Source organism: Columba livia, chromosome 37 (assembly GCF_036013475.1).
Source record: "Columba livia isolate bColLiv1 breed racing homer chromosome 37, bColLiv1.pat.W.v2, whole genome shotgun sequence".
Classification (NCBI taxonomy): domain Eukaryota; kingdom Metazoa; phylum Chordata; class Aves; order Columbiformes; family Columbidae; genus Columba; species Columba livia.
This window is the reverse complement of record NC_088638.1, coordinates 126,780-152,807: the sequence shown is the minus strand read 5'-3', so window position 1 is coordinate 152,807 and position 26,028 is coordinate 126,780. Positions and strand designations below refer to the sequence as shown.

Below are 26,028 nucleotides of genomic sequence, written 5' to 3'. Positions count from 1 at the left end.
ATGTCCCAGCCCTGGCTCAGTGACCCCGAGGACGCTCCGTTCCTGGACCCCGTGCTGCGCAAACGCGCCGTCAAAGTCAAACACGTCAAGCGCCGCGACAAGAAATCCGACAAGAAGGTGCGGCCGGACGCCTGGGTCCCTTATTTGGGGCACCCGGATGCCTGGGTCCCTTATTTGGGGTCCCCGGGGGGGCTGGGGTCCCATTTTGGGGGGATTTGGGCTCATTTTGGGGGGTTTATGGGGGTTTATGGGTCCTTATTTGGGGTCTCCCGGACGCCTGGGTCCCTTATTGGGGTCTCCCGGACGCCTGGGTCCCTTATTTGGGGCACCCGGACACCTGGGTCCCTTTTCAGGGGGTCCCTGTGGGGGCTGGGGTCCCATTTTGGGGGGATTTGGGCTCATTTTGGGGGGTTTATGGGGGTTTATGGGTCCTTATTTGGTGTCTCCCGGACGCCTGGGTCCCTTTTTAGGGAGCACCCGGACGCCTGGGTCCCTTTTCGGGGTCTATTGGGGGTTACTGGGAGCTGTTGGGGGTTACTGGGAGGGCACTGGGGCCTTTTGGGGCCTAGTGAGGCCTATTGCGGCCTAGTGAGGCCTAGTGGGGCCTATTGGGGCCTAGTGAGGCCTAGTGAGGCCTATTGGGGCCTAGTGAGGCCTAGTGGGGCCTATTGGGGCCTAGTGAGGCCTAGTGGGGCCTATTGGGGCCTATTGGGTCCTATTAGGGCCTAGTGGGACCTATTAGGTCCTAGTGGGGCCTAGTGAGGCCTAGTGAGGCCTATTGGGGCCTAGTGAGGCCTAGTGAGGCCTATTGGGGCCTAGTGAGGCCTAGTGGGGCGTATTGGGGTCTAGTGGAGCCTATTGGGGCCTATTGGGTCCTATTAGGGCCTAGTGGGGCCTATTGGGGCCTATTGGGGCCTAGTGAGGCCTAGTGGGGCCTATTAGGGCCTAGTGGGGCCTAGTGGGGCCTATTGCGGTCTAGTGGAGCCTATTGGGGCCTATTGGGGCCTATTAGGGCCTAGTGGGACCTATTAGGGCCTATTGGGGCCTAGTGAGGCCTAGTGAGGCCTAGTGGGGCCTATTGGGTCCTATTAGGGCCTAGTGGGACCTATTAGGTCCTAGTGGGGCCTATTGCGGCCTAGTGGGGCCTATTGCGGCCTATTGAGGCCTATTGGGGCCTAGTGGAGCCTATTAGGGCCTAGTGGGACCTATTAGGGCCTAGTGAGGCCTAGTGGGGCCTATTGGGGCCTATTGGGGCCTATTGCGGCCTAGTGAGGCCTAGTGAGGCCTATTGGGGCCTATTAGCGGCCTAGTGAGGCCTAGTGAGGCCTATTGCGGCCTAGTGAGGCCTAGTGAGGCCTAGTGAGGCCTATTAGGGCCTAGTGAGGCCTATTGGGGCCTAGTGAGGCCTAGTGAGGCCTATTAGGGCCTAGTGGGACCTATTAGGGCCTATTGGGGCCTAGTGAGGCCTATTGGGGCCTACTGGGGCCTAGTGAGGCCTAGTGGGGCCTATTAGGTCCTAGTGGGGCCTAGTGAGGCCTATTGGGGCCTAGTGAGGCCTAGTGGGGCCTATTAGGGCCTAGTGGGGCCTAGTGGAGCCTATTGGGGCCTAGTGGGACCTATTAGGGCCTAGTGGGGCCTACTGGGGCCTAGTGAGGCCTAGTGGAGCCTATTGCGGCCTATTGCGGCCTAGTGGGGCGTAGTGGGACCTATTAGGGCCTAGTGGGACCTATTAGGTGCTAGTGGGACCTATTAGGTCCTAGTGGGGCCTATTGGGGCCTAGTGGGGCCTAGTGAGGCCTATTGGGGCCTAGTGAGGCCTATTGGGGCCTAGTGAGGCCTATTGGGGCCTAGTGAGGCCTAGTGGGTCCTAGTGAGGCCTAGTGGGGCCTATTGCGGTCTAGTGAGGCCTAGTGAGGCCTATTAGGGCCTAGTGGGGCCTATTAGGGCCTAGTGGGGCCTATTGGGGCCTATTGGGTCCTATTAGGGCCTAGTGGGACCTATTAGGGCCTATTGCGGCCTAGTGAGGCCTATTGGGGCCTAGTGAGGCCTAGTGGGGCCTACTGGGGCCTATTGCGGCCTAGTGAGGCCTATTAGGGCCTAGTGGGGCCTACTGGAGCCTAGTGAGGCCTAGTGGGGCCTAGTGAGGCGTAGTGGGGCCTATTGGGGCCTAGTGGGGCCTAGTGGGGCCTAGTGGGACATATTAGGGACTATTGCGGCCTAGTGAGGCCTAGTGAGGCCTATTGGGTCCTACTGGGGCCTACTGGGGCCTAGTGAGGCCTAGTGGAGCCTATTGAGGCCTATTAGGGCCTAGTGGGACCTATTAGGGCGTATTGGCGCCTAGTGAGGCCTATTGGGGCCTATTGCGGCCTAGTGAGGCCTATTGGGGCCTAGTGAGGCCTATTAGGGCCTAGTGGGGCCTAGTGAGGCCTATTGCGGCCTAGTGAGGCCTAGTGGGGCCTCAGTGTTTGGTGTAACTGGTGTAACGGGTGTAACGGGTGTAATTAATGGGTGTAACTATCGGGTGTAACTCCCGGGTGTAACTCCCGGGTGTAACCGGCGCAGAAGGAGGAGCGCTACAAGCGGCACCGTCCCCGCGCGCGGCACCGGGAGCGCAGCCGGCACCCCCAGCGGCCCGACGGGCGCGACCCCGCGGGGCTGGGCCAGTGCCTGGGCCCCGGCTGCACCCGGCCCGCCAGGCCGCCCTCCAAGTACTGCAGCGAGGCCTGCGGCGTCAAGCTGGCCGCCAAGTGAGTACGGACCGGTATAAACCAGTATATACCAGTATAGACCAGTATGGACCACTATGGGTTGGTATAGACCAGTATGGACCAGTATAGGGTGCGATAGACCCCCCAGTTATCCCAGTTACCCCAGTGCTGCGGCGAGGCCTGCGGCGTCAAGCTGGGCACCAAGTGAGTACAGACTGGTATGGACCAGTATGGACCAGTATGGATCCGTATAGACCACTATGGATCAGTATAAACCAGTATGGATCAGTATAGACCAGTATGGATCAGTATGGACTGGTATGGACTAGTATAAACCAGTATGGATCAGTGTAGACCAGTATGGACCAGTATAAACCAGTATGGACCATTATAGATCAGTACAGATCAGTATAGACCAGTATAAACCACTATGGACCAGTATAAACCACTATGGACCAGTATAAACCACTATGGATCAGTATGGACCAGTATAAACCAGTGTGGACCAGTATAGACCAGTATGGACCAGTATGGACCAGTATGGACCAGTATGGACCAGTATAGAGCAGCATGGACCAGTATGGACTGGTATAGATGGGTATGGACCCCCCAGTTATCCCAGTTACCCCAGTGCTGCGGCGAGGCCTGCGGCGTCAAGCTGGGCACCAAGTGAGTACGGACCAGTATAAACCAGTATAGACCAGTATGGACCGGTATAGACTAGTATGGACCGGTATAGACTAGTATGGATCAGTATGGACCAGTATGGATCAGTATAAACCAGTATGGATCAGTATAGACCAGTATGGATCAGTATAGACCAGTATGGACCAGTATGGATCAGTATAAATCAGTAGTGACTAGCATAGACCAGTATGGACCAGTATAAACCAGTATGGACCAGTATGGATCAGTATAGAGCCGAATGGACCAGTATAAACCAGTATGGATCAGTGTAGACCAGTATGGACCAGTATAAAATACTATGGACCAGTATAAATCAGTACTGACTAGTATGGACCAGTATAGACCAGTATAGACTGGTATGGACCAGTATAAATCAGTATGGACCAGTATAAACCAGTATGGACCAGTATAGACCAGTATGGACTGGTATAGATGGGTATGGACCCCCCAGTTATCCCAGTTACCCCAGTGCTGCGGCGAGGCCTGCGGCGTCAAGCTGGGCACCAAGTGAGTATGGACCGGTATGGACCAGTATAGACCAGTAGGGACCAGTATAGACCAGTATGGACCGGTATGGACCAGTATGGACCAGTATGGACCAGTATAAACTACTATGGACCAGTATGGATCAGTATAAACCATTATGAACCAGTATAAACCAGTATGGATCAGTGTAGACCAGTATAAACCAGTATGGACCAGTATGGACCGGTATGGACCGGTATAGAGCAGCATGGACCAGTATGGACTGGTATAGATGGGTATGGACCCCCCAGTTATCCCAGTTACCCCAGTGCTGCGGCGAGGCCTGCGGCGTCAAGCTGGGCACCAAGTGAGTACGGACCGGTATGGACCAGTATAAACCAGTATAGACCAGTATGGACCAGTATAGACCAGTATGGACCGGTATAGACTAGTATGGACCAGTATAGACTAGTATGGATCAGTATGGACCAGTATGGATCAGTATAAACCAGTATGGATCAGTATAAACCAGTATGGATCAGTATAAACCAGTATGGACCAGTATAGACCAGTATGGACCGGTATAGACTAGTATGGATCAGTATAAACCAGTATGGATCAGTATAAACCAGTATGGATCAGTATAAACCAGTATGGATCAGTATGGACCAGTATGGATCAGTATAAACCACTATGGATCAGTATAGACCAGTATGGACCAGTATAGACCAGTATGGACCAGTATAAATCAGTACTGACTAGCATAGACCAGTATGGACCAGTATAGACCAGTATGGACCAGTATAGACCAGTATGGACCAGTATAAACTACTATGGACCAGTATGGATCAGTATAAATCAGTACTGACTAGCATAGACCAGTATGGACCAGTATAGACTGGTGTGGACCAGTATGGACCAGTATGGACCAGTATAGACCAGTATGGACCAGTATAGAGCAGTATGGACCAGTATGGGTCGGTATAGACCAGTATGGACCAGTATGGGTTGGTATAGACCAGTATGGACCAGTATAGGGTGTGATAGACCCCCCAGTTATCCCAGTTACCCCAGTGCTGCAGCGAGGCCTGCGGCGTCAAGCTGGCCGCCAAGTGAGTACGGACCGGTATAAACCAGTATAAACCAGTATAGACCAGTATGGACCAGTATAGAGCAGCATGGACCAGTATGGACCAGTATAGATGGGTATGGACTGGTATAGATGGGTATGGACCCCCCAGTTATCCCAGTTACCCCAGTGCTGCGGCGAGGCCTGCGGCGTCAAGCTGGGCACCAAGTGAGTATGGACCAGTATAGACCAGTATAGACCAGTATGGACCAGTATGGACCAGTATGGATCCGTATAGACCACTATGGATCAGTATAAACCAGTATGGATCAGTATAGACCAGTATAGACCAGTATGGATCAGTATGGACTGGTATGGACTAGTATAAACCAGTATGGATCAGTGTAGACCAGTATGGACCAGTATAAACCAGTATGGACCATTATAGATCAGTACAGATCACTATAGACCAGTATAAACCACTATGGACCAGTATAAACCACTATGGATCAGTATGGACCAGTATAAACCAGTGTGGACCAGTATAGACCAGTATGGACCAGTATAGACCAGTATAGACCAGTATGGACCAGTATAGGGTGCGATAGACCCCCCAGTTATCCCAGTTACCCCAGTGCTGCAGCGAGGCCTGCGGCGTCAAGCTGGGCACCAAGTGAGTACGGACCGGTATGGACCAGTATAAACCAGTATAGACCAGTATGGACCAGTATAGACCAGTATGGACCGGTATGGACTGGTATAGATGGGTATGGACCGGTATAGGGTGCGATAGACCCCCCAGTTATCCCAGTTACCCCAGTGCTGCGGCGAGGCCTGCGGCGTCAAGCTGGGCACCAAGTGAGTACGGACCGGTATGGACCAGTATAAACCAGTATAGACCAGTATGGACCAGTATAGACCAGTATGGACCGGTATAGACTAGTATGGACCAGTATAGACTAGTATGGATCAGTATGGACCAGTATGGATCAGTATAAACCAGTATGGATCAGTATAAACCAGTATGGATCAGTATAGACCAGTATGGATCAGTATAGACCAGTATGGACCAGTATGGATCAGTATAAATCAGTACTGACTAGCATAGACCAGTATGGACCAGTATAAACCAGTAGGGACCAGTATGGATCAGTATAAACCATTATGAACCAATATAAACCAGTATGGATCAGTATAGACCAGTATGGACCAGTATAAACTACTATGGACCAGTATAAATCAGTATTGACTAGCATAGACCAGTATGGACCAGTATAGACCAGTATGGACCAGTATAGATCAGTATAGATCAGTATGGACCAGTATGGGTTGGTATAGACCAGTATGGACCAGTATAGGGTGCGATAGACCCCCCAGTTATCCCAGTTACCCCAGTACTGCAGCGAGGCCTGCGGCGTCAAGCTGGGCACCAAGTGAGTACGGACCGGTATGGACCAGTATAAACCAGTATAGACCAGTATGGACCAGTATAGACCAGTATGGACCGGTATAGACTAGTATGGACCAGTATGGACCAGTATGGATCAGTATAAACCAGTATGGATCAGTATAAACCAGTATGGATCAGTATAGACCAGTATGGATCAGTATAGACCAGTATGGACCAGTATGGATCAGTATAAATCAGTAGTGACTAGCATAGACCAGTATGGACCAGTATAAACCAGTATGGACCAGTATAAACCAGTATGGACCAGTATGGATCAGTATAAACCATTATGAACCAGTATAAACCAGTATGGATCAGTATAGACCAGTATGGACCAGTATAAACTACTATGGACCAGTATAAATCAGTACTGACTAGCATAGACCAGTATGAACCAGTATAAATCAGTATGGACCAGTATAAATCAGTATGGACCAGTATAAACCAGTATGGACCAGTATAGACCAGTATGGACTGGTATAGATGGGTATGGACCGGTATAGGGTGCGATAGACCCCCCAGTTATCCCAGTTACCCCAGTATGGACCGGTATGGATCAGTGTAGACCAGTATGGACCAGTATAAACTACTATGGACCAGTATAAATCAGTACTGACTAGCAGAGACCAGTATGGACCAGTATAGACCAGTATGGACCAGTATAGACCAGTATAAACCAGTATGGACCAGTATGGATCAGTATAAATCAGTACTGACTAGCATAGACCAGTATGGACCAGTATAAACCAGTAGGGACCAGTATGGATCAGTATAAACCATTATGAACCAGTATAAACCAGTATGGATCAGTGTAGACCAGTATGGACCAGTATAAACTACTATGGACCAGTATAAATCAGTACTGACTAGCATAGACCAGTATGGACCACTATAGACTGGTATGGACCAGTATAAATCAGTATAGACCAGTATGGACCAGTATGGACCAGTATGGGTTGGTATAGACCAGTATGGACCGGTATAGGGTGCGATAGACCCCCCAGTTATCCCAGTTACCCCAGTGCTGCGGCGAGGCCTGAGGCCCAAACTCCTGGGTCCCCTGACCTCCTGTTCTCCCCGAACGCCTGGGTCCCTCCCGAACTCCTGGGTCCCTTTCCCGAACTCCTGGGTCCCTCCCGAACTCCTGGGTCCCTCCAGAACTCCTGGGTCCCCCTGACCTCCCATGTCCCCCTGACCTCCCGTGTCCCCCGAACTCCTGGGTCCCTCCCCAAACTCCTGGGTCCCCCGAACGCCTGGGTCCCTCCCGAACTCCTGGGTCCCCCGAACGCCTGGGTCCCCCCATCATTGCCCTCTCTCCCTTTAGCCGGATCTACGAGATCCTTCCGCAGTGGGTCCCCCTGACCTCCCATACCCCCCTCACCTCCCATGTCCCCCGAACGCCTGGGTCCCCCGAACTCCTGGGTCCCCCGAACGCCTGGGTCCCCCCATCATTGCCCTGTCTCCCTTTAGCCGGATCTACGAGATCCTTCCGCAGCGCATCCAGCAGTGGATCCCCCGAACTCCTGGGTCCCTCCAGAACTCCTGGGTCCCCCTGCCCTCCCGTGTCCCCCGAACTCCTGGGTCCCTCCCGAACTCCTGGGTCCCCCTGACCTCCCATGTCCCCCTGACCTCCCGTGTCCCCCGAACTCCTGGGTCCCTCCCCGAACTCCTGGGTCCCCCGAACGCCTGGGTTCCTCCCGAACTCCTGGGTCCCTCCCGAACTTCTGGGTCCCCCTGACCTCCCATGTCCCCCTGACCTCCCGTGTCCCCCGAACTCCTGGGTCCCTCCCGAACTCCTGGGTCCCCCGAACGCCTGGGTCCCCCCCATCATTGCCCTCTCTCCCTTTAGCCGGATCTACGAGATCCTTCCGCAGCGCATCCAGCAGTGGATCCCCCGAACTCCTGGGTCCCTCCCGAACTCCTGGGTCCCCCTGCCCTCCCATGTCCCCCGAACTCCTGGGTCCCTCCCGAACTCCTGGGTCCCCCGAACGCCTGGGTCCCTCCCGAACTCCTGGGTCCCTCCCGAACTCCTGGGTCCCCCTGACCTCCCATGTCCCCCGAACTCCTGGGTCCCCCGAACTCCTGGGTCCCTCCCGAACTCCTGGGTCCCCCGAACGCCTGGGTCCCCCCATCATTGCCCTGTCTCCCTTTAGCCGGATCTATGAGATCCTTCCGCAGTGGATCCCCTGAACTCCTGGGTCCCTCCCGAACTCCTAGGTCCCCCTGACCTCCCATGTCCCCCGAACTCCTGGGTCCCTCCAGAACTCCTGGGTCCCTCCCGAACTCCTGGGTCCCCCTGCCCTCCCATGTCCCCCGAACTCCTGGGTCCCTCCAGAACTCCTGGGTCCCCCGAACTCCTGGGTCCCTCCCGAACTCCCATGTCCCCCTGACCTCCCATGTCCCCCTGACCTCCCGTGTCCCCCGAACTCCTGGGTCCCCCGAACTCCTGGGTCCCCCCATCATTGCCCTCTCTCCCTTTAGCCGGATCTACGAGATCCTTCCGCAGTGGGTCCCCATGACCTCCTATGTCCCCTGAACTCCTGGGTCCCTCCCGAACTCCTGGGTCCCCCTGACCTCCCATGTCCCCCGAACTCCTGGGTCCCCCTGACCTCCCATGTCCCCCTGACCTCCCATGTCCCCCGAACGCCTGGGTCCCTCCAGAACTCCTGGGTCCCTCCCGAACTCCTGGGTCCCCCTGACCTCCCATGTCCCCCTGACCTCCCATGTCCCCCGAACTCCTGGGTCCCTCCAGAACTCCTGGGTCCCCCTCACCTCCCATGTTCCCCGAACTCCTGGGTCCCTCCCGAACTCCTGGGTCCCCCGAACGCCTGGGTCCCCCCATCATTGCCCTGTCTCCCTTTAGCCGGATCTACGAGATCCTTCCGCAGCGCATCCAGCAGTGGATCCCCCGAACTCCTGGGTCCCCCGAACTCCTGGGTCCCCCGAACTCCTGGGTCCCCCTGCCCTCCCATGTCCCCCTGACCTCCCGTGTCCCCCGAACTCCTGGGTCCCTCCCCGAACTCCTGGGTCCCCCGAACGCCTGGGTCCCTCCAGAACGCCTGGGTCCCTCCCGAACTCCTGGGTCCCCCTGACCTCCCATGTCCCCCTGACCTCCCGTGTCCCCCGAACTCCTGGGTCCCCCGAACGCCTGGGTCCCCCCATCATTGCCCTCTCTCCCTTTAGCCGGATCTACGAGATCCTTCCGCAGTGGGTCCCCATGACCTCCCATACCCCCCTCACCTCCCATGTCCCCCGAACTCCTGGGTCCCTCCCGAACGCCTGGGTCCCTCCCGAACGCCTGGGTCCCCCGAACTCCTGGGTCCCCCGAACGCCTGGGTCCCCCCATCATTGCCCTGTCTCCCTTTAGCCGGATCTACGAGATCCTTCCGCAGCGCATCCAGCAGTGGATCCCCCGAACTCCTGGGTCCCTCCCGAACTCCTGGGTCCCCCTGACCTCCCATGTCCCCCGAACTCCTGGGTCCCTCCAGAACTCCTGGGTCCCTCCCGAACTCCTGGGTCCCCCTGACCTCCCATGTCCCCCTGACCTCCCATGTCCCCCGAACTCCTGGGTCCCTCCAGAACTCCTGGGTCCCTCCCGAACTCCTGGGTCCCCCTGACCTCCCATGTCCCCCGAACTCCTGGGTCCCTCCCGAACTCCTGGGTCCCCCGAACGCCTGGGTCCCTCCAGAACTCCTGGGTCCCTCCAGAACTCCTGGGTCCCCCTGACCTCCCACGTCCCCCGAACTCCTGGGTCCCCCGAACTCCTGGGTCCCCCTGACCTCCCATGTCCCCCGAACTCCTGGGTCCCTCCCGAACTCCTGGGTCCCTCCAGAACGCCTGGGTCCCTCCCGAACTCCTGGGTCCCCCGAACGCCTGGGTCCCCCCATCATTGCCCTGTCTCCCTTTAGCCGGATCTACGAGATCCTTCCGCAGCGCATCCAGCAGTGGATCCCCCGAACTCCTGGGTCCCTCCCGAACTCCTGGGTCCCCCGAACTCCTGGGTCCCCCAAACTCCTGGGTCCCCCGAACGCCTGGGTCCCCCCATCATTGCCCTCTCTCCCTTTAGCCGGATCTACGAGATCCTTCCGCAGTGGGTCCCCATGACCTCCCATGTCCCCTGAACTCCTGGGTCCCTCCCGAACTCCTGGGTCCCCCGAACTCCTGGGTCCCCCGAACGCCTGGGTCCCCCCATCATTGCCCTCTCTCCCTTTAGCCGGATCTACGAGATCCTTCCGCAGCGCATCCAGCAGTGGCAGCAGAGCCCGTGCGTGGCGGAGGAACACGGCAAGCGGCTCCTGGAGCGCATCCGGCGCGAGCAGCACCAGGCGCGCCTCCGCCTGCAGGACATGGAGAGGAAGTTCCACGAGCTCGAGGGGCTCATCGCCCGCGCCAAGGGGCACCCGCCGCGCGAGGACGAGGAGGTGGGCACGCCTGGGTCCCTCCCGGACGCCTGGGTCCCTTCTCGAAGTCTTAAGTCAACCCCGAACTCCTGGGTCCCTTCCCGAACTCCTGGGTCCCTCCCGGACGCCTGGGTCCCTCCCAGACGCCTGGGTCCCTCCCGAACGCCTGGGTCCCTCCTGGACGCCTGGGTCCCTCCTTTAAGTCTTAAGCCAGCCCCGAACTCCTGGGTCCCTTCCCGAACGCCTGGGTCCCTCCTTTAAGTCTTAAGCCAGCCCCGAACTCCTGGGTCCCTTCCCGAACGCCTGGGTCCCTCCTTGAAGTCTTAAGCCAGCCCCGAACTCCTGGGTCCCTCCCGAACGCCTGGGTCCCTCCTTGAAGTCTTAAGCCAACCCCGAACTCCTGGGTCCCTCCTGATCTCCTGGTCCCTCCCCGAACTCCTGGGTCCCTCCTGAACTCCTGGGTCCCTCCCCGAACTCCTGGGTCCCTCCCGGACGCCTGGGTCCCTCCTCGAAGTCTTAAGCCAGCCCCGAACTCATGGGTCCCTTCCCGAACTCCTGGGTCCCTCCTGAGCTCCTGGGTCCCTTCCTGAAGTCTCAAGCCAGCCCCGAACTCCTGGGTCCCTCCCGAACTCCTGGGTCCCTCCCGAACTCCTGGGTCCCTCCCGGACGCCTGGGTCCCTCCTCGAAGTCTTAAGTCAACCCCGAACTCCTGGGTCCCTCCCCGAACTCCTGGGTCCCTCCCCGAACTCCTGGGTCCCTCCCAAACTCCTGGGTCCCTCCCGAACTCCTGGGTCCCTCCCGGACGCCTGGGTCCCTCCTCGAAGTCTTAAGTCAACCCCAAACTCCTGGGTCCCTCCCGAACTCCTGGGTCCCTTCCCGAACTCCTGGGTCCCTCCCGGACGCCTGGGTCCCTCCCGGACGCCTGGGACCCTCCCGGACGCCTGGGTCCCCCAAACTCCCGGTTCCCTCCCTGAACTCCTGGGTCCCCCTGACCTCCCGTGTCTCCCCGGACGCCTGGGTCCCTCCCGGACGCCTGGGTCCCCCGAACTCCTGGGACCCTCCCCGAACTCCTGGGTCCCTCCCGGACGCCTGGGTCCCTCCTCGAAGTCTTAAGTCAACCCCGAACTCCTGGGTCCCTTCCCGAACTCCTGGGTCCCTCCCGAACTCCTGGGTCCCTCCTGAGCTCCTGGGTCCCTCCCGAACTCCTGGGTCCCTCCCGAACTCCTGGGTCCCTCCCGAACTCCTGGGTCCCTCCCGGACTCCTGGGTCCCTCCCCGAACTCCTGGGTCCCTCCCCGAACTCCTGGGTCCCTCCCGAACTCCTGGGTCCCTCCTGAGCTCCTGCGTCCCTTCCTGAAGTCTTAAGCCAGCCCCGAACTCCTGGGTCCCTTCCCGAACTCCTGGGTCCCTCCCGGACGCCTGGGTCCCTCCCGAACTCCTGGGTCCCTTCCCGAACTCCTGGGTCCCTCCCGGACGCCTGGGTCCCTCCCCGAACTCCTGGGTCCCTCCCGAACTCCTGGATCTCTCCTGAGCTCCTGGGTCCCTCCCCGAACTCCTGGGTCCCTCCCGGACGCCTGGGTCCCTCCCGGACGCCTGGGTCCCTCCCCGGACGCCTGGGTCCCTCCCTGAACTCCTGGGTCCCTCCCCGAACTCCTGGGTCCCTCCCGGACGCCTGGGTCCCTCCTCGAAGTCTTAAGTCAGCCCCGAACTCCTGGGTCGCCCTGACCTCCCATGTCTCCCCGGACGCCTGGGTCCCTCCCGGACGCCTGGGTCCCCCAAACTCCTGGGTCCCTCTGACCTCCCGTGTCTCCCCGGACGCCTGGGTCCCTCCCGGACGCCTGGGTCCCCCAAACTCCTGGGTCCCTCTGACCTCCCGTGTCTCCCCGGACGCCTGGGTCCCTCCCGGACGCCTGGGTCCCCCAAACTCCTGGGTCCCTCCCGGACGCCTGGGTCCCCCAAACTCCTGGGTCCCTCCCGGACGCCTGGGTCCCCCGAACTCCTGGGTCCCTCCCTGAACTCCTGGGTCCCTCCCTGAACTCCTGGGTCCCTCCCTGAACTCCTGGGTCCCTCCCTGAACTCCTGGGTCCCTCCCGAACTCCTGGGTCCCTCCCGAACTCCTGGGTCCCTTCTGAACTCCTGGGTCCCTTCCCGAACTCCTGGGTCCCTTCCCGAACTCCTGGGTCCCTCCCGGACGCCTGGGTCCCTCCTTGAAGTCTTAAGCCAACCCCGAACTCCTGGGTCCCTCCTGATCTCCTGGGTCCCTCCCCGAACTCCTGGGTCCCTCCCGAACTCCTGGGTCCCTCCCGAACTCCCGGGTCCCTCCCCGAACTCCTGGGTCCCTCCCCGAACTCCCGGGTCCCTTCCCGAACTCCTGGGTCCCTCCCGAACTCCTGGGTCCCTCCCCGAACTCCTGGGTCCCTCCCCGAACTCCTGGGTCCCTTCCCGAACTCCTGGGTCCCTCCCGAACTCCTGGGTCCCTCCCGAACTCCTGGGTCCCTCCTGACCTCCTGGGTCCCTTCCTGAAGTCTTAAGCCAGCCCCGAACTCCTGGGTCCCTTCCCGAACTCCTGGGTCCCTCCCGAACTCCTGGGTCCCTCCTGAGCTCCTGGGTCCCTCCCGGACGCCTGGGTCATTCCCGAACTCCTGGGTCCCTCCCTGAACTCCTGGGTCCCTCCCGGACGCCTGGGTCCCTCCTCGAAGTCTTAAGCCAACCCCGAACTCCTGGGTCCCTTCCCGAACTCCTGGGTCCCTCCCAAACTCCTGGGTCCCTCCCGAACTCCTGGGTCCCTTCCCGAACTCCTGGGTCCCTCCTGAGCTCCTGGGTCCCTCCCGGACGCCTGGGTCCCTCCCGAACTCCTGGGTCCCTTCCCGAACTCCTGGGTCCCTTCCCGAACTCCTGGGTCCCTCCCGAACTCCTGGGTCCCTCCCGGACGCCTGGGTCCCCCGAACTCCTGGTTCCCCCTGACCTCCCGTGTCTCCCCGGACGCCTGGGTCCCTCCCGGACGCCTGGGTCCCTCCCGGACGCCTGGGTCCCTCCCGGACGCCTGGGTCCTCAGAGCACCGAAGGGGACAGCGAGGACACCGACCTGCAGATCTTCTGCGTGTCCTGCGGTCACCCCATCAACCCCAAGGTGGCGCTGCGGCACATGGAGCGCTGCTACGCCAAGGTACCTATGGATCCTATAGGGCCCTAGGGGGCAGATGGGGGGCAGGGACCCCCTGCGGGGGCGGGGGGGACCCGGGAGGGGGCGCTATAGGGGACCCCGGGGTCTATAGGGACCATATGGACCCCATTCTGGAACTTTATAGGGGGTTCTATAGGTGCCCTATGGGCTCTATAGGTGCCCTATAGGCTCTATAGGGCACCTATAGGCTCTATAGGGCACCTATAGGCTCTATAGGTGCCCTAGGGGCTCTATAGGGCACCTGTTGGCTCTATAGGGCACCTATTGGCTCTATAGGTGCCCTATGGGCTCTATAGGTGCCCTATGGGCTCTATAGGGGATGTGCGGCTCCCCCAGCTTCTATAGGGACCATATGCATCATTGTCTTGGGTTCTATAGGGGCTGCCCATGTCCTATAGGGGTCCCCTGTATTCTGTAGGGGATCCCCCTGGGTTCTATAGGGACCATATGGATCCCGTTCTGGGGCTCTATAGGGGCTATAGGGGTGTCTCTGGGTTCTATAGGGACCATATGGATCCCGCTCTGGGGCTCTATAGGGGCTATAGGGGGGTCTCTGGGTTCTATAGGGACCATATGGACCCTATTCTGGAGCTTTATAGGGGGTTCTATAGGTGCCCTATGGGCTCTATAGGTGCCCTATAGGCTCTATAGGTGCCCTAGGGGCTCTATAGGAGCCCTGTGGGCTCTATAGGGGATGTGCGGCTCCCCCGGCTTCTATAGGGACTGTATGGATCATTGTCTTGGATTCTATAGGGGCTGCCCATGTCCTATAGGGGTCCCCTGTATTCTGTAGGGGATCCCCCTGGGTTCTATAGGGACCATATGGACCCTATTCTGAAGCTCTGTAGGGGCTATAGGGGGGTCTCTGGGTTCTATAGGGACCATACGGACCCTATTCTGGAGCTTTATAGGGGGTTCTATAGGTGCCCTATGGGCTCTATAGGTGCCCTATGGGCTCTATAGGAGCCCTGTGGGCTCTATAGTGGATGTGCGGCTCCCCCAGCTTCTATAGGGACTGTATGGATCATTGTCTTGGATTCTATAGGGGCTGCCCATGTCCTATAGGGGTCCCCTGTATTCTGTAGGGGATCCCCCTGGGTTCTATAGGGACCATATGGACCCTATTCTGAAGCTCTGTAGGGGCTATAGGGGTGTCTCTGGGTTCTATAGGGACCATATGGACCCTATTCTGGAGCTTTATAGGGGGTTCTATAGGTGCCCTATGGGCTCTATAGGTGCCCTATGGGCTCTATAGGTGCCCTATAGGCTCTATAGGTGCCCTATGGGCTCTATAGGAGCCCTGTGGGCTCTATAGGGGATGTGCGGCTCCCCCAGCTTCTATAGGGACTGTATGCATCATTGTCTTGGGTTCTATAGGGGCTGCCCATGTCCTATAGGGGTCCCCTGTATTCTGTAGGGGATCCCCCTGGGTTCTATAGGGACCATATGGATCCTGTTCTGGGGCTCTATAGGGGCTATAGGGGGGTCTCTGGGTTCTATAGGGACCATATGGACCCTATTCTGAAGCCTTATAGGGGGTTCTATAGGTGCCCTATGGGCTCTATAGGAGCCCTGTGGGCTCTATAGGGGATGTGCGGCTCCCCCAGCTTCTATAGGGATTGTATGCATCATTGTCTTGGGTTCTATAGGGGCTGCCCATGTCCTATAGGGGTCCCCTGTATCCTGTAGGGGATCCCCCTGGGTTCTATAGGGACCATATGGATCCCGTTCTGGGGCTCTATAGGGGCTATAGGGGTGTCTCTGGGTTCTATAGGGACCATACGGACCCTATTCTGGAGCTTTTTAGGGGGCTCTATAGGTGCCCTATGGGCTCTATAGGGGATGTGCGGCTCCCCCAGCTTCTATAGGGACTGTATGCATCATTGTCTTGGATTCTATAGGGGCTGTCCATGTCCTATAGGGGTCCCCTGTATTCTGTAGGGGATCCCCCTGGGTTCTATAGGGACCATATGGATCCCGTTCTGGGGCTCTATAGGGGCTATAGGGGTGTCTCTGGGTTCTATAGGGACCATATGGATCCCGCTCTGGGGCTCTATAGGGGCTATAGGGGGGTCTCTGGGTTCTATAGGGACCATATGGACCCTATTCTGAAGCTCTGTAGGGGCTATAGGGGGGTCTCTGGGTTCTATAGGGACCATATGGACCCTATTCTGGAGCTTTATAGGGGGCTCTATAGGTGCCCTATGGGCTCTATAGGAGCCCTGTGGGCTCTATAGGGGATGTGCGGCTCCCCCAGCTTCTATAGGGACTGTATGCATCATTGTCTTGGATTCTATAGGGGCTGCCCATGTCCTATAGGGGTCCCCTGTATTCTGTAGGGGATCCCCCTGGGTTCTATAGGGACCATATGGATCCCGTTCTGGGGCTCTATAGGGGCTATAGGGGTGTCTCTGGGTTCTATAGGGACCATATGGACCCTATTCTGAAGCTCTGTAGGGGCTATAGGGGGGTCTCTGGGTTCTATAGGGACCATACGGACCCTATTCTGGGGCTTTTTAGGGGGTTCTATAGGTGCCCTATGGGCTCTATAGGTGCCCTATGGGCTCTATAGGAGCCCTGTGGGCTCTATAGGGGATGTGCGGCTCCCCCAGCTTCTATAGGGACCATATGCATCATTGTCTTGGGTTCTATAGGGGCTGCCCATGTCCTATAGGGGTCCCCTGTATTCTGTAGGGGATCCCCCTGGGTTCTATAGGGACCATATGGATCCCGTTCTGGGGCTCTATAGGGGCTATAGGGGGGTCTCTGGGTTCTATAGGGACCATATGGACCCTATTCTGGAGCTTTATAGGGGGTTCTATAGGTGCCCTATGGGCTCTATAGGAGCCCTATGGGCTCTATAGGGGATGTGCGGCTCCCCCAGCTTCTATAGGGACTGTATGCATCATTGTCTTGGGTTCTATAGGGGCTGCCCATGTCCTATAGGGGTCCCCTGTATTCTGTAGGGGATCCCCTGGGTTCTATAGGGACCATATGGATCCCGTTCTGGGGCTCTATAGGGGGGTCTCTGGGTTCTATAGGGACCATATTGACCCTATTCTGAAGCTCTGTAGGGGCTATAGGGGGGTCTCTGGGTTCTATAGGGACCATATGGACCCTATTCTGAAGCCTTATAGGGGGTTCTATAGGTGCCCTATGGGCTCTATAGGAGCCCTGTGGGCTCTATAGGGGATGTGCGGCTCCCCCAGCTTCTATAGGAACTGTATGAATAATTGTCTTGGATTCTATAGGGGCTGCCCATGTCCTATAGGGGTCCCCTGTGTTCTGTAGGGGATCCCCCTGGGTTCTATATGGACCATATGGATCCCGCTCTGGGGCTCTATAGGGGCTACAGGGGTGTCTCTGGGTTCTATAGGGACCATATGGATCCCGTTCTGGGGCTCTATAGGGGCTATAGGGGTGTCTCTGGGTTCTATAGGGACCATATGGATCCCGCTCTGGGGCTCTATAGGGGCTATAGGGGGGTCTCTGCGTTCTATAGGGACCATATGGACCCTATTCTGGGGCTCTATAGGGGCTGTAGGGGGGTGTCTGGGTTCTATAGGTGCCCTATGGTCTCTGCCCGTGGGCTCTATAGGGGCTATGGGGCTCCCCCGGGTTCTATAGGGACCATATGGATTGTCATCTTGGGTTCTATAGGGACCGTGGGGCTTCTCTGGGGTCCTATAGGGGCCATATGGACCCCCTCCATGGGGATGTATAGGGGCTGTCGGGTCATATGGACCTTCCTATGGGGCTCTATAAGGGCCATATAGGCTCCAATATGGGGCTCTGTAGGGGCTATAGGGGCCCTATAGGTCCCTATAGGTCCCTGAGCGGCCGCTCCCCCGCAGTATGAGAGCCAAACGTCCTTCGGGTCCATGTACCCAACGCGCATCGAGGGGTGAGTGCAGCCGGACGCCTGGGTCCCTTCCCGGACGCCTGGGTCCCTTCCCGGACGCCTGGGTCCCTCCCGGACGCCTGGGTCCCTTCCCGAACTCCTGGGTCCCTCCCGGACGCCTGGGTCCCCTCCCTGACACCTGGGTCCCCTCCCTGACACCTGGGTCCCTCCCGAACTCCTGGGTCCCTCCCGAACTCCTGGGTCCCTCCCGAACTCCTGGGTCCCTCCCGGATGCCTGGGTCCCTTCTCGAACTCCTGGGTCCCTTCCCGAACTCCTGGGTCCCTCCCGAACTCCTGGGTCCCCTCCTGAATGTCTGGGTCCCTCCTTATGGTTTCCCTCCCGAACTCTTGGGTCCCCCCGGACGCCTGGGTCCCCTCCCTGACGCCTGGGTCCCCCCCCAACCCCTGGGTCCCTTCCCGAACTCCTGGGTCCCCCCAGGACGCCTGGGTCCCCTCCCGAACTCCTGGGTCCCCTCCCGAACTCCTGGGTCCCTTCCCAAACTCCTGTGTTCCCCGAATGCCTGGGTCCCCCACCCGAACTCCTGGGTCCCCTCCCTGACACCTGGGTCCCTTCCCGAACTCCTGGGTCCCCTCCCTGATGCCCGGATCCCAGCCCGAACTCCTGGGTCCCTTCCCGAACTCCTGGGTCCCCTCCTGAACGCCTGGGTCCCTCCTTATGGTTTCCCTCCTGAACTCCTGGGTCCCCCCTGCCGAACTCCTGGGTCCCCCCCGCCGAACTCCTGGGTCCCCCCGGACGCCTGGGTCCCCCCGGACGCCTGGGTCCCCTCCCTGACACCTGGGTCCCTTCCCGAACTCCTGGGTCCCCCCGAACTCCTGGGTCCCTTCCCGAACTCCTGGGTCCCCCCGAACTCCTGGGTCCCCTCTTGAATGCCCGGGTCCCTCCTTATGGTTTCCCTCCTGAACTCCCGGGTCCCCCCCGCCGAACTCCTGGGTCCCCCCGGACGCCTGGGTCCCCTCCCTGACGCCTGGGTCCCCCCCCCAACCCCTGGGTCCCTCCCCGAACTCCTGGGTCCCCCGAACTCCCGGGTTCCTTCCCGGACGCCTGGGTCCCTTCCCGAACGCCTGGGTGCCCTCCTGAACACCTGGGTCCCTCCTTATGGTTTCCCTCCTGAACTCCTGCGTCCCCTCCCCGAACTCCTGGGTCCCTTGAACTCCTGGGACCCTCCTGTGTTCCCCGGATGCCTGGGTCCCCCCGGACGCCTGGGTCCCTTCCCGAACTCCTGGGTCCCCCGAACTCCTGGGTCCCCTGAAATCCTGGGACCCTCCTGTGTTCCCCAAATGCTTGGGTCCCCCACCCGAACTCCTGGGTCCCCCTGGACGCCTGGGTCCCCTCCCGGACGCCTGGGTCCCCTCCCTGACGCCTGGGTCCCCCCCCAACCCCTGGGTCCCTTCCCGAACTCCTGGGTCCCCCCGGACGCCTGGGTCCCTTCCCGAACTCCTGGGTCCCTTCCCGAACTCCTGGGTCCCCTCCTGAACGCCTGGGTCCCTTCTTATGGTTTCCCTCCTGAACTCCTGGGTCCCTTCCCGAACTCCTGGGTCCCCCCGGACGCCTGGGTCCCTTCCCGAACTCCTGGGTCCCTTCTCGAACTCCTGGGTCCCCTCCAGAACGCCTGGGTCCCTCCTTGTGGTTTCCCTCCCTTAACTCCTGGGTCCCCTCCCCGAACTCCTGGGTCCCCAGAACTCCTGGGACCCTGCTGTGTTCCCCGGACGCCTGGGTCCCTCCCGGACGCCTGGGTCCCCATGTGTCCCCTCCCCCAGGGCCACCCGCCTGTTCTGCGACGTTTACAACCCCCAGAGCAAAACCTATTGCAAGCGGCTTCAGGTGCTGTGTCCCGAGCACTCCCGCGAGCCCAAGGTCGGTGTGGGGCACCCATGGGTGCTATGGGGTCCTATGGGTGCTCTATGGGTGCTATGGGGTCCTATGGGTGCTCTATGGGGAGCTATGGGGTCTCTATGGGGCTCTCTGGGTTCCTATGGGTACTGTGGGGAGCACTGTGTCCCGAGCACTCCCGCGAGCCCAAGGTCGGTGTGGGGCACCCATGGGTGCTATGGGGTCCTATGGGTGCCCTATGGGTGCTATGGGGTCCTATGGGTGCTCTATGGGGAGCTATGGGGTCTCTATGGGGCTCTCTGGGTTCCTATGGGTACTGTGGGGAGCACTGTGTCCCGAGCACTCCCGCGAGCCCAAGGTCGGTGTGGGGCACCCATGGGTGCTATGGGGTCCTATGGGTGCTCTATGGGTGCTATGGGGTCCTATGGGTGCTCTATGGGTGCTATGGGGTCCTATGGGGCTCTCTGGGTTCCTATGGGTGCTGTGGGGAGCACTGTGTCCCGAGCACTCCCGCGAGCCCAAGGTCGGTGTGGGGCACCCATGGGTGCTATGGGGTCCTATGGGTGCCCTATGGGTGCTATGGGTGCTCTATGGGGAGCTATGGGTGCTATGGGGGCTCTATGGGGCTCTCTGGGTTCCTATGGGTGCTGTGGGGGGCACTGTGTCCCGAGCACTCCCGCGAGCCCAAGGTCGGTGTGGGGCACCCATGGGTGCTATGGGGTCCTATGGGTGCTATGGATTCCTATGGGTGCTCTATGGGTGCTATGGGGTCTCTATGGGGCTCTCTGCGTTCCTATGGGTGCTGTGGGGAGCACTGTGTCCCGAGCACTCCCGCGAGCCCAAGGTCGGTGTGGGGCACCCATGGGTGCTATGGGGTCCTATGGGTGCTCTATGGGTGCTATGGGTGCTCTATGGGTGCTATGGGGTCCTATGGGTGCTCTATGGGTGCTATGGGTTCCTATGGGTGCTCTATGGGGAGCTATGGGGGCTCTATGGGGCTCTGTGGGTTCCTATGGGTGCTGTGGGGAGCACTGTGTCCCGAGCACTCCCGCGAGCCCAAGGTCGGTGTGGGGCACCCATGGGTGCTATGGGGTCCTATGGGTGCTCTATGGGTGCTATGGGGTCCTATGGGTGCTCTATGGGGAGCTATGGGGTCTCTATGGGGCTGTCTGGGTTCCTATGGGTGCTGTGGGGGGCACTGTGTCCCGAGCACTCCCGCGAGCCCAAGGTCGGTGTGGGGCACCCATGGGTGCTATGGGGTCCTATGGGTGCCCTATGGGTGCTATGGGTTCCTATGGGTGCTCTATGGGTGCTATGGGGTCTCTATGGGGCTCTCTGGGTTCCTATGGGTGCTGTGGGGAGCACTGTGTCCCGAGCACTCCCGCGAGCCCAAGGTCGGTGTGGGGCACCCATGGGTGCTATGGGTGCTATGGGTGCTCTATGGGTGCTATGGGGTCCTATGGGTGCTCTATGGGTGCTATGGGGGCTCTATGGGGCTCTCTGGGTTCCTATGGGTGCTGTGGGGAGCACTGTGTCCCGAGCACTCCCGCGAGCCCAAGGTCGGTGTGGGGCACCCATGGGTGCTATGGGTGCTATGGGTGCTCTATGGGTGCTATGGGGTCCTATGGGTGCTCTATGGGGAGCTATGGGGGCTCTATGGGGCTCTCTGGGTTCCTATGGGTGCTGTGGGGAGCACTGTGTCCCGAGCACTCCCGCGAGCCCAAGGTCGGTGTGGGGCACCCATGGGTGCTATGGGGTCCTATGGGTGCTCTATGGGTGCTATGGGTGCTCTATGGGTGCTCTATGGGTGCTATGGGGTTCTATGGGGCTCTGTGGGTTCCTATGGGTGCTGTGGGGAGCACTGTGTCCCGAGCACTCCCGCGAGCCCAAGGTTGGTGTGGGGCACCCATGGGTGCTATGGGGTCCTATGGGTGCTCTATGGGTGCTATGGGGTCCTATGGGTGCTCTATGGGTGCTATGGGGGCTCTATGGGGCTCTCTGGGTTCCTATGGGTGCTGTGGGGAGCACTGTGTCCCGAGCACTCCCGCGAGCCCAAGGTCGGTGTGGGGCACCCATGGGTGCTATGGGGTCCTATGGGTGCTCTATGGGTGCTATGGGGTCCTATGGGTGCCCTATGGGTGCTATGGGTGCCCTATGGGTGCTATGGGGTCCTATGGGTGCTCTATGGGGAGCTATGGGGGCTCTATGGGGCTCTCTGGGTTCCTATGGGTGCTGTGGGGAGCACTGTGCCCCAAGCACTCCCGCGAGCCCAAGGTCGGTGTGGGGCACCCATGGGTGCTATGGGGTCCTATGGGTGCTCTATGGGGTCCTATGGGTGCCCTATGGGTCCTATGGGTGCTCTATGGGTGCTCTATGGGTGCTATGGGGTCTCTATGGGGCTCTCTGGGTTCCTATGGGTGCTGTGGGGAGCACTGTGTCCCGAGCACTCCCGCGAGCCCAAGGTCGGTGTGGGGCACCCATGGGTGCTATGGGGTCCTATGGGTGCTCTATGGGTGCTATGGGGTCCTATGGGTGCTCTATGGGTGCTATGGGGTCTCTATGGGGCTCTGTGGGTTCCTATGGGTGCTGTGGGGAGCACTGTGTCCCGAGCACTCCCGCGAGCCCAAGGTCGGTGTGGGGCACCCATGGGTGCTATGGGGTCCAATGGGTCTCTATGGGGTCCTATGGGTCTCTATGTGTCTCTATGGGTTCCTATGGGTCTCTATGTGTCTCTATGGGTTCCTATGGTCTCTATGGGTTCCTATGGGTCTCTATGTGTCTCTATGGGTTCCTATGGTCTCTATGGGTCTCTATGGGTCTCTATGTGTCTCTATGGGTTCCTATGGGTTCCTATGGGTCTCTATGTGTCTCTATGGGTTCCTATGGTCTCTATGGGTTCCTATGGTCTCTATGGTTCCTATGAGTCTCTATGGGTTCCTATGTGTCTCTGTGGGTCTCTATGGGTTCCTGTGGGTGCTCGGGCACCCATGGGTGCCGTGTCCCGCAGGTCCCGGCAGACGCGATGTGCGGGTTCTGTCCCCCACCCATGCGTTCCTATGTGTCTCTATGTGTCTCTATGGGTCTCTATGGGTTCCTATGGGTCTCTATGTGTCTCTATGGGTTCCTATGTGTCTCTATGTTTCTCTATGTGTCTCTGTGGGTTCCCATGGGTCTCTATGGGTCTCTATGGGTTCTCTATGGGTTCCTATGTGTCTCTATGTTTCTCTATGTGTCTCTATGGGTTCCTATGGGTCTCTATGGGTCTCTATGGGTTCCTATGGTCTCTATGGGTTCTCTATGTGTCTCTATGGGTCTCTATGGGTCTCTATGGGTTCCTATGTGTCTCTATGGGTTCCTATGTGTCTCTATGGGTTCCTATGGGTCTCTATGGGTTCCTATGTGTCTCTATGGGTCTCTATGGGTCTCTATGGGTTCTTATGTGTCTCTATGGGTTCCTATGTGTCTCTATGTGTCTCTATGGGTTCCTATGGGTCTCTATGTGTCTCTATGGGTCTCTATGGGTTCCTATGGGTCTCTATGGGTCTCTATGGGTTCCTATGTGTCTCTATGTGTCTCTATGGGTTCCTATGGGTCTCTATGTGTCTCTATGGGTCTCTATGGGTTCCTATGGTCTCTATGGGTTCCTGTGGGTGCTCGGGCACCCATGGGTGCCGTGTCCCGCAGGTCCCGGCAGACGAGGTGTGCGGGTTCTGTCCCCCACCCATGGGTCTCTATGGGTTCCTATGGGTTCCTATGGGTCTCTATGGGTCTCTATGGGTTCCTAAGGGTCTCTATGGGTTCCTATGGGTCTCTATGGGTTCCTATGAGTCTCTATGTGTCTCTATGTGTCTCTATGTGTCTCTATGGGTTCCTATGTGTCTCTATGTGTCTGTATGGGTCTCTATGGGTTCCTATGTGTCTCTATGTGTCTGTATGGGTCTCTATGGGTCTCTATGTGTCTCTATGGGTTCCTATGGGTCTCTATGTGTCTCTATGGGTTCCTATGGGTCTCTATGGGTCTCTATGGGTCTCTATGGGTCTCTATGTGTCTGTATGGGTCTCTATGGGTCTCTATGGGTCTCTATGGGTCTCTATGGGTCTCTATGTGTCTCTATGGGTTCCTATGGGTTCCTATGGGTCTCTATGGGTCTCTATGGGTTCCTATGGGTTCCTATGGTCTCTATGGGTTCTCTATGGGTCTCTATGGGTCTCTATGGGTCTCTATGTGTCTCTATGGGTTCCTATTGGTCTCTATGTGTCTCTGTGTGTCTCTATGTGTCTCTATGGGTTCCTATGTGTCTCTATGGGTCTCTATGTGTCTCTATGGGTTCCTATGGGTATCTATGGGTCTCTATGTGTCTGTATGTGTCTCTATGGGTTCCTGTGGGTGCTCGGGCACCCATGGGTGCCGTGTCCCGCAGGTCCCAGCAGACGAGGTGTGCGGGTTCTGTCCCCCACCCATGGGTCTCTATGGGTTCCTATGGGTCTCTATGGGTTCCTATGGGTCTCTATGTGTCTCTATGGGTTCCTATGGGTCTCTATGGGTTCCTATGTGTCTCTATGTGTCTCTATGGGTTCCTATTGGTCTCTATGTGTCTCTATGGGTTCCTATTGGTCTCTATGTGTCTCTATGGGTTCCTATGAGTCTCTATGGGTTCCTATGAGTCTCTATGGGTTCCTATGTGTCTCTGTGTGTCTCTATGGGTTCCTGTGGGTGCTCGGGCACCCATGGGTGCCGTGTCCCGCAGGTCCCGGCAGACGAGGTGTGCAGGTTCTGTCCCCCACCCATGGGTCTCTATGGGTTCCTATGGGTCTCTATGTGTCTCTATGTGTTCCTATGTGTCTCTATGGGTTCCTGTGGGTGCTCGGGCACCCATGGGTGCCGTGTCCCGCAGGTCCCGGCAGACGAGGTGTGTGGGTTCTGTCCCCCACCCATGCGTTCCTATGGGTCTCTATGTGTCTCTATGGGTTCCTGTGGGTGCTCGGGCACCCATGGGTGCCGTGTCCCGCAGGTCCCGGCAGACGAGGTGTGCGGGTTCTGTCCCCCACCCATGGGTCTCTATGGGTTCCTATGGGTCTCTATGGGTTCCTATGGGTCTCTATGGGTTCCTATGGGTCTCTATGTGTCTCTATGTGTCTCTATGGGTTCCTATGGGTCTCTATGTGTCTCTATGGGTTCCTATGGGTCTCTATGTGTCTCTATGGGTTCCTATGTGTCTCTATGTGTCTGTATGGGTCTCTATGGGTCTCTATGTGTCTGTATGGGTCTGTATGGGTCTCTATGGGTCTCTATGTGTCTCTATGTGTCTCTATGTGTCTCTATGTGTCTCTATGTGTCTCTATGTGTCTCTATGGGTTCCTATGGGTTCCTATGGGTCTCTATGGGTTCCTATGGTCTCTATGGGTTCTCTATGTGTCTCTATGGGTTCCTATTGGTCTCTATGTGTCTCTGTGTGTCTCTATGTGTCTCTATGGGTTCCTATGTGTCTCTATGTGTCTCTATGTGTCTCTATGTGTCTCTATGGGTCTCTATGTGTCTCTATGGGTTCCTATGGGTCTCTATGTGTCTCTATGGGTTCCTATGGGTCTCTATGTGTCTCTATGGGTTCCTATTGGTCTCTATGTGTCTCTATGTGTCTCTATGTGTCTCTATGTGTCTCTATGGGTCTCTATGTGTCTCTATGGGTTCCTATGTGTCTCTATGTGTCTGTATGTGTCTCTATGGGTCTCTATGTGTCTCTATGGGTTCCTATGTGTCTCTATGTGTCTGTATGTGTCTCTATGGGTCTCTATGTGTCTCTATGGGTTCTCTATGTGTCTCTATGTGTCTCTATGGGTCTCTATGTGTCTCTATGGGTTCCTATGTGTCTCTATGTGTCTGTATGTGTCTCTATGGGTTCCTGTGGGTGCTCGGGCACCCATGGGTGCCGTGTCCCGCAGGTCCCGGCAGACGAGGTGTGCGGGTTCTGTCCCCCACCCATGGGTCTCTATGGTCTCTATGTGTTCCTATGGGTTCCTATGGGTCTCTATGGGTTCCTATGTGTCTCTATGGGTTCCTATGTCTCTCTATGGGTTCCTATGTCTCTCTATGGGTTCCTATGGTCTCTATGGGTTCCTATGTGTCTCTATGTGTCTCTATGGGTTCCTATGTGTCTCTATGGGTTCCTGTGGGTCTCTATGGGTTCCTGTGGGTGCTCGGGCACCCATGGGTGCCGTGTCCCGCAGGTCCCGGCAGACGAGGTGTGCAGGTTCTGTCCCCCACCCATGGGTCTCTATGGGTTCCTATGGGTCTCTATGTGTCTCTATGTGTTCCT

General features: G+C 58.1%; 1 protein-coding gene across 4 annotated transcripts in view; it reads left to right on the top strand.

Annotated features, from left to right (window-relative positions):
• The window catches only part of CXXC1 (CXXC finger protein 1), a 52,725-nt gene that overhangs the window by 17,533 nt on the left and 9,164 nt on the right, over nt 1–26,028 (top strand). For 2 of the 4 annotated variants that reach the window (XM_065044374.1, XM_065044375.1), the window contains 7 exons: nt 10–117; nt 2,562–2,746; nt 10,592–10,799; nt 13,833–13,943; nt 17,816–17,865; nt 19,642–19,738; nt 23,399–24,373. In XM_065044374.1, the coding sequence (XP_064900446.1) occupies nt 10–117; nt 2,562–2,746; nt 10,592–10,799; nt 13,833–13,943; nt 17,816–17,865; nt 19,642–19,738; nt 23,399–24,358 (1,719 nt within the window). In that variant the 3' untranslated portion in view covers nt 24,359–24,373. Of the gene's footprint in view, nt 1–9; nt 118–2,561; nt 2,747–4,884; nt 4,972–10,591; nt 10,800–13,832; nt 13,944–17,815; nt 17,866–19,641; nt 19,739–23,398; nt 24,374–26,028 lie in introns of those variants that run through there. The other 2 variants (XM_065044376.1, XM_065044377.1) reach the window with 2 other exon arrangements.